The 8,508-nt window shown below is 42.2% G+C and overlaps 1 protein-coding gene and 1 long non-coding RNA gene across 2 annotated transcripts in view; one reads left to right on the top strand and one right to left on the bottom strand.

The window, feature by feature from the left end:
- The window catches only part of tsr1 (TSR1 ribosome maturation factor), a 17,484-nt gene extending 14,837 nt beyond the window's left edge, over window positions 1-2,647 (top strand). The window contains exons 9-15 of the mRNA XM_010786168.1: window positions 732-891; window positions 974-1,084; window positions 1,173-1,305; window positions 1,707-1,823; window positions 1,940-2,080; window positions 2,185-2,259; window positions 2,355-2,647. Coding sequence (XP_010784470.1) covers window positions 732-891; window positions 974-1,084; window positions 1,173-1,305; window positions 1,707-1,823; window positions 1,940-2,080; window positions 2,185-2,259; window positions 2,355-2,533 — 916 coding nt within the window. The 3' untranslated portion in view covers window positions 2,534-2,647. The remainder of the gene's footprint in view (window positions 1-731; window positions 892-973; window positions 1,085-1,172; window positions 1,306-1,706; window positions 1,824-1,939; window positions 2,081-2,184; window positions 2,260-2,354) is intronic.
- Window positions 1-8,508, bottom strand: part of LOC104958431 (uncharacterized) — a 25,217-nt gene that overhangs the window by 12,324 nt on the left and 4,385 nt on the right. The gene's annotated exons all lie outside the window — the stretch shown is intronic.

Here is an 8,508-nt window from a genome sequence, read left to right as displayed (position 1 = left end):
AGGCTGAAGACTTTGAATTGAACTACCGTAATTTTCGGACTATAAGCCACACTGGGCTATAAGTGCAATAGTAGCTATAGAACATGTGCTGTGCTGTGTAAACTGTACTGTATCACATAGCCTTTCAGACACACAAACTTTTCAACTTTCAAACTTAAACGGTGCGCTCCCAGCGCACGTACCGGCAGTGATCTACAGCAGTGGTTTTCAACCAGTGGTACGGGGACAAACTGTATCGCTCTCGTAATGTCTGTCTGTCTTGCTCTCGTTCTGTCTCTCGTACCACTCTCGGTTCCACTTTTACTTTTGCGCGCTACCTGTCTCGCTCTTTTCCTGCTGGAACCCGCCGCTTAAAGGTGTGGGTCCGCGGACCGGCCATAGAGCCCATAGAGTTAAAGGTGGTGGCNTATAAGCCGCACTGGACTATAAGCCGCAGGTGTTTTAATGTTTAATTACCATATGTAAGGGTTCGTGCACAGAGGGGATTGTCGGGAAAGAGATGGCTGACAGCCATCTCTTTCCCGACAATCCCCTCTGTGCACGAACCCTTACATATGGTAATTAAACATTAAAACACCTGCGGCTTATAGTCCAGTGCGGCTTATATATGTACACATCATTCAATTTAGCTGCTGCGGCTTATATTAGGGTGCGCCTTATAGTCCGAAAATTACGGTATGTATGAAAACTACACTTTTGATAGCATTTACTTTTTGCCGTCCTCTTCCTAGGTTCCAGCGCTATAGGGGCCTGAAAAGTTTCCGCTCCTCACCCTGGGACACCATGGAGAACTTGCCCCTCAACTACTCACGCATCTTCCAGTTTAAGAGCTTTGAGCGCACTCGCCACCGCATACTGGCTGAGGCCGCCGCAGAGGAAGAGGGAGCCATGGTAAGAAGAAAAAAATGGATGGCTGTCTTCATTTGTCAATCTTAGACTTGTGGCTTCACTGACTCTTCCCCTTCTGTTTCAGGTGGGCTGGTATGTTACACTACACATCCTTGATGTCCCCTCTTCTGTGATGGAGAGTGTGCAGTCAGGCAAACCTCTGATAATGGTGTCTCTCTTGCCCCACGAACAGAAGGTTCGATCCACTGTCTGTCCATGTGAGCCAAAGTCACTGTTGCACTTCAGTTTGATTGTAATTGACTTTTATGACCTTCTATGCACAGATGTCGGTGATGCACCTCTTGGTGAGGAGACACCCCAGCAACACAGAGCCCATCAAATCGAAAGAGGAGCTGGTGTTCCACTGTGGATTTCGGAGGTTCAGGGCTTCTCCTATCTTCTCCCAGCACACTTCAGGTAGAACACCTATTAATCGAGCAAACTATTACAACTTGAATCTCCTCTTGATGATTGCAACAATACATTAATTAAAAGAACTGGAAGCTACACAAAATCTATTACTATTGACTGGGCTTAAACATTTTATTTAATACATTTACTAGAGCCAGCTGGAGATAATGAACGTGATTTTGGTATTATAGAAACTTAGTGATACACGTATCCAAAAAAGCATATATCCAGTTACATGGCAACATGTTGTCTTAATCATTTGTAGTTCCAAAGCATTGTGAAATGAGCTGTTTCTTTAATTCAAAACTTTATGTGCAGAATAATGTAGAAGCAGGTGGACAAAAACATATTCATCTACAGTAGTGAATGAGTTATTTAGTGTTAAACTGGGCTCTGCTCTTCTCTAGCTGACAAGCATAAGATGGAGCGCTTCCTCAGGCCAGATGCCCCCACCGTGGTGTCGGTGTACGCTCCCATTACCTTCAACCCCGCGGGAGTCCTGCTCTTCAAACAGAAGAATGATGGTGAGATGAACATTTATAAGTATAGTTAAATGATAAGTAGATAACATTTGTGGTCTGTTAGTCCTGATTTTTTACCATTTAGATAATCTATTCTGGTGTTTGTGTGTCTTTTTCAGGCATCCAGGACTTGGTGGCTACAGGCAGCCTCCTCAGCTGTGACCCTCAGCGTGTAATGCTGAAGAGGATTGTACTGAGCGGACACCCGTTCAAAATAAACAAGCGCTCAGCTACGGTCCGTTACATGCTCTTCAACAGGGGTAAGATCACATTTGGATACTTTTATTCTTACTACAAAATATAGCTTCTGATTGACTTCCTTGTGGCTTGAAGCTTCATGGTGAATTCTTTTTTTCTGTTACAGAGGATATAATGTGGTTCAAGCCAGTTGAGCTGCGGACAAAGTGGGGAAGGAGAGGCCACATCAAAGAGGCTTTGGGTGAGAACATAACAAAACAAAAGTACTTTTCAGTTGAAGCAATGTGTTAATGTTAGAAGTTTAACAATTCTAACTGTCATGTTTTATCTTTTCAGGAACACATGGTCACATGAAGTGTGTATTTGATAATCAAATGCGCTCGCAAGACACTCTGCTGATGAATTTGTACAAGAGAGTGTATCCTCGCTGGACGTATGACCCCTATGTGCCCTCTTCGTTAACTTGGTTCAAGAGAGAGATCATCGTGGATATGGACGACTTGGAAATGGAATAGTGCATGATAACGCAAGAAAGACACAATGTACTAACGGCAATACCTTATATCTGTGTGATCGCATGACCTTTTCAAAAAAGTGTAATGTGTATTAAAACGTTGGATTCAAAGTTTCTACTTGTTAATGTTTTTCTATTTTACTAAGCAAGCTCTAACTTGCTGCATGAGTCTGTTTCAGCCACTAGATGGCAGTAATGAACAAGTATTCATAACGTTTCTTCACTACTCTTATGAGCAACTTCAACTTTGTTTAAAATGGTTCAAAAATCTGTGACTGTGTTGAAGGCTTCAGGATGAAATGAGTGCTGTTTCCACAGCTACTGGCAGCACATTAGGATGTTTTACATGTATCAAGCCTATAACAAAGACAAGTCATGACGATTTGGCTTTATGTCCAATACAACTCAAAGGTACTAACTGGAAAAACATAACAACAATACAAGTTGTTCATATCTGATAATAATTGTGGAAAAAACCTAAAAGTACTTCTCAAACCGAAATCCTTGCCTATCCATGTAAATGACTGAAAAGTGGCATTTTAAAGGCCATGACAAATGGCATCTGTAAGATTTATTATTTTATATTTTATTTGACCAAAAACATGAATCAGTTGACTTAAAACAAGAATACCTAATCCCCAGTCTCAGAATGAATTTGATATCATATGAAGCTACCACAAAGCACACAATTCAAAAATCCCAAACCATCTCAGCTATTTTAGGCCACATGGCCCCACCAACATTACGTCGGTCTGAGGGCAAGAGAACAGCTTTAAAAGCAATTATTCTCCAAACACTATGCTAGATATTCCTGTATACTGTGATTCATTGAGTTTGGTGGTTCGCCTAAACTTGTATGAACAACTTAAAGTCAAATCATATGTAGTATTTATAGTAGTTGTAGTACACTTTGCTGTTTTCAAACTTAAACTGAAATACTTTGTGTCCTCTCCTGCATCGTGCTTTCCTGCTTAGGAAAACAGTTTTATGAATTGCAGTATATATCATAAAACTGAGCTCTTGCATGCTTGCAGCAACATGATTCATCCTTGGGCTGTGCACCACAGAGGCATGCCAATATGTCTGGGAAACCAGAAGGTGAAGACTCTGGGATGGAGAGGAGAACATGATCCAAGAAAACAGGGTAGCAAAAGTTCACTGTGTTAAAAAAAGTTGAAGAAAAAAGATAATACAATCAAAAAAGACTAATGTCTTTATTGCCCATGGGGGGCAAGCAGGGAGCTCTGGACAGTTTTGAGGTAACACTCAATTTATTTCCTACTTTTTTAAACATGTATTCAAGGGCACAGTAACAGTGATGTGAGGCGGAGGGGAGGGGGTGGTGTTCTGCTGGCCACTAGTTCATGGCTAGGGAAGGGGGGTTTCATTACCCCCTTGATGGATAATGCTCTGAATGTAACACAAGTACAAAAATGGTAGTTTAGATGCGCACATTACATTTTTCCCTGACACTATCAATTTGAAACAGATAAACATTTAGGGGACCAACTGCAACGTGGTGAGGCCGAATGCAGCCCATAAGTGAAGTGTGTGTTTGGCAAGGGCCACTGTCAGGAGACATGAACGCTGGTGACTGAGTGCTGCTTGGATCAGGAATGTCTTGTGGTTCCCAGTTCACTGCCACCACACTTAGTTGGCTCCCACTGAAGATATAATGGGTGAGAGAATTTTCCGTTGGATGTGGAAAAGAAACGGAAGGAGAAAAAAGGGGCAGTGGGGGAGTGAGAGATAAGCGAAGAGCCAGTTGATGTTCAGCATGAATAAAACCAGAAGTGGTGGGAGGAAGCAGTCGTAGGAATGTGAATAGGGGGATGCATATAATTTGGAAATTAAAATATAAAGTTAGTGGGTGAGATAGAGAGAAAGAGTGAAATGGAGGAGTGTGAGAGTCGAAGGCGGTGTGGGCGAGGGAGTAGAAGAGCGAGAGAGGCTGGCGTTTATGGATTGCAGATGTGGCGCAATGGGGTTTTTGGCAGGGGCCATGCGAAGCCTGAATCCTGCACTGGCTGGGTGGCACCGGGGTGAGAGGGAGGTCATTGCACCGCAGCACACAGCCCATAAAACACTGAGAGTAGTGGGGGAGAAGAGGGAGAGAATAGGCCTCAAATACTCACTAACCCAGGACTGAAGGGCAGTGAGCACATCACACTTGGGTTTAGGCATGCACAGGCATACCCAAACATCCTGTGTATGTTAAGTCAGGCTCATAATAAAGCCATAAGTTAATGCATGAAGTGGAGGGTTGATAAGCTTATCTCAAATGAGCCATCTGTAGACACCTCCACCATCCATGAAAAATCACACCATCTTCCCTGTTAAAAGGGAATTTTCCACCTCTGTACGCATAAATGCTAAATGCTCACCTTCTACCATTTTCTCTTTCAATCGTTATCATTCCACATCTTCCTTTGGGAAGTAAAAGTGGATTTTGGAATACAGTCACCAGAAATGTTCTTGGCAAACTTACAAATTCCCTCCTTCTGAGGAAATCATTTTGTTTCCCATTCAATACCCAGATCTACTGCAGTGTTCTGATGCTAGAGGACCTTCATTTCCCTGCAGCCATTTGCAGGGTTTTATTGTTTGAAAATGTGAGACTGTTTCACACACTGTGTGCACCTAAAACCAAATGTCTTACATTTAAAGTCCTAATGAAGCTGGCTGGCATCTTTAGATATCCTACAGCACATTCAAGCTGGAGTGAGGGGGTTTTGTCTCCCCCCTCTGGAAGGGAGAGTAATAAACACATAGGAGAGATGATGCTCCAGGTAACAAAATAAACTCTGTGTACAAAGAAAGGATTGAAGTAACAAAAAGTGCACTGGGGGTAGCAAGCTCACCCTGCAGGCATACATGCATCAGCACGTGAACGTCGCCACATACCACATGGTACAAAACAACTTCTGAATACTTCAAAAATACTAAGAGCTTTCTCTGGCATTGATAGACAGCATTGTGTGAACTGTTTTGGCAATATCTTTAAATGTAACGTGTGTTCTTTTAAAGTCCTGCGCTCCAGCTCTAAGACCCATCATTTGACATTATGTACACACTGAAATGATAATGTCTTTGTTTTCATGTACAGTAGTTTACCTTATGTCTGATTCCCTGTAAAAATCAGTGTTCCTTCCACTCTGAGAAAACTGAGCACTGATTTTGTTGCAACATAAAACCAAATGACAACACTACTATTAAATAGAAAAACATACTTTAAAAAGTTTTATTGGAAATGTGATCCTTTGTGCCATTTTGCCAGTAAAAAACCTTAAGGAACATCTCATGCACTCTCCTGTTTGTGTAGGTGCTGTCTGACAATACTTTCGTATTAGGTCAGCTCTGTTTTTCTCTTTCTTTTGTGATATCCTTCCTTCCCTCTCTTGTTCCCCTTTTTCTCCCCCTTAGCCTGGTCCTGACTCCCTGGTTCCTGGGGCCTGGCCAAGGCGTGTGTCCCTGGAGGAGCCAGAGAGGAGATGGAGAGGGGGCAGCAAGGGGGTGCGGAGACCGACTCCAAAACCACAGCTGCAGCAGCTTCTCTTTCCTCCTCCCCTCTCTCCTTTAATGCCTTCCCTCCTTGCCTGGCACCCTCCCCAACCCTGCCATTAATCAGAGGGGATGGGTATTTTTGTGCATGTGTGTTTGTGTTTGAGGGGGAAAGATGCTGACTATGTGAGTCGCCAACTGAGTGTTTATGTGCATCTCTGTGTGTGCTGATAGAGAGCTGGATGTTTCGGTGCTGATGGTATGGAGACCAGGATCTCACACAAAGCTGCAGAGTTCACCCAGAGAACAAAAGCGGGAGGGAGGGCGGGAGGTTGACAGACAAAAAGCCTGGTGAGCACATTTGGGACTGCCAGTGACTAAAAGGAAGAGGTAGACAGATGATCTGCAGAAGTCTTTTAGCATTTAGACATTTTAAGATGGCCCAAACCTTATTTGTAACGCACTGAAATTGCTTTGATTCAGATACTGCCATTTTGTTGGTGTTGCAACACCACCTGCTCACAAAAGTAAGCTAAGCACAGCAAGTTCATGACCTGACGCGTTCACAAATGACATCAAGTTTCCCTCAAGGTGGCCGCTGCCTCTCCTCTTGCCCTCCATTAGCTCCTGATTATCCAGGTGGGAGTGAAAGACAAAAAATGTCCAACCTGCTCTGCTCTCACCCCCCAACGGGCCTCCCAGAGTGCTTTTCTGCTGACATCACTGCACAGAGACCTGGCAAGCCAATCTCTCCCCTGCTCTACCATTCCCCTCTCCCTGCTTCCTGCCCTGATGATGTCACACACCATATGGTTTTCAGCAAAATCGAGCCGGAAAAGAGATTTAGTCAGCGAAGAGGAGAAGGAGAGAAAAGGAGGAGGGTTGGAATGGGGCACAGGTCGGACACAGAAAACAAAAGGTTCGCTCTACCCCTTGTGTGTACTGTGAGTGGAAGGTAGAGAGGGAGGGGGGGTGAAGGGGAGAGGGGGAATGGCTGCACTGTGTGAGGCTAATGAGGAGAGACCAGGGAGCAGAGACCATGCATCGGACAGCCATGTGCTGCACAGACGCCCGTTGGACTGGCCTACAAACATACGCAGAGATAAACACATTTAATATACTCACACTGTAATGCAAGTGTAAGCAGGGTTAAGATAACAAGGTAAATAAGGTTATTGTGTGCATTTCTTCTGCGTCTCTTATTCTATATCAATAAATAACTGAGGTAAAGAATTACTTCAATGTTGTTGCAGGTATTTGAGCAGCTCAAAATGTTGTCTGGCTACAATCAATATTTTTACATTAACACTGACTACTACTTGTTTGTGAAAGGGCTTGCTGGCAGTGATGATCCAACAGAGATCTATCACACAACTCTGCACTTCCTCAGCTTTAAGAAGTGTTTTAGCATCTTTCATCTCATTGTTTGGCTTTTCTGGCAGCAACGTTACGGTTTTGGCTCGGTCTTACTGCTCTCACCACCAGCAACATTTTCGGACACAGCAAGAAGTTGTTTTCAGCACAAAAGCTCTACAGACCAGTTGTTGCCTACCTGCTCAGCACCAAACACTACACAGATAAGAGTTAATGACTATCTTGTGAACGCAATGGAGCGTTTAGCAGCTAATGAGCAGATTTCCCTGAGGAGCAGAGAGAACATTGGACTTAAGATAAGATAACCCTTTATTGATCCCAGGAGGAGAAAATCTGGTGTTTAGGCAACAGAAATTAGAAGAGATAAACAGAGTAGTAAATAAAGAGATAAAAGACAAGTATAAAAGAGCTATCCAAGAATGAACTGTACACGAGCAGTTAAAAACCAAGTTATGAGGTAAGTAAAGGAAACACAACTCCAGTTGCCTTATCAGCTTAAAATGTGTCATCCAGTGCAGTGTTTACTAACAGAAACAGCAGTCCTTATTCCTGTTTTGAAAAGTCAAACTTTTTATTTCACCTCAGCTTGAAATATGACCTTATGTTTCATCTTTGCACAATTTATTAATCACTTATTTAAATATTGTACTCATTGTTAGTTTAAAGTAACAGTTAAACAGTTTAAGAAAAAAGGATATTTTGCTTTTTTGCAGGGAGTGAGATAAAAAGATCAACACTATTTCCACATCTGAAATATAATATAAAGCTAGAGCAGAGAGAGTTTTATTTATAATAATATAATTTTTCTTATGACAATAGAGAGAGAAGAACTAATAAGTAAAATTATAAAAGAACACATAGAGAATAACTGAACTTGTTGTCAACCTACTTCACACAGAGAGAAAGAGATAGATCTTCACCTGTACATTGTCATTTGTGGATCAAGACATCGAAACGACCCCGAGACAAGATATATTTCCGAGTTATTCATCAGATGTAATTTCTACAAGATACCTATATATATATTATATATATATATTCAATAATATATCATATATATAATATATATATATATATACATAATATATTCGGATCCTGATT

This window comes from Notothenia coriiceps, unplaced genomic scaffold (assembly GCF_000735185.1).
Source record: "Notothenia coriiceps isolate Sejong01 unplaced genomic scaffold, NC01 NC01_scaffold00028800, whole genome shotgun sequence".
In the NCBI taxonomy this organism is placed as follows: domain Eukaryota; kingdom Metazoa; phylum Chordata; class Actinopteri; order Perciformes; family Nototheniidae; genus Notothenia; species Notothenia coriiceps.
This window is presented reverse-complemented; position numbering and strand designations above follow the sequence as displayed.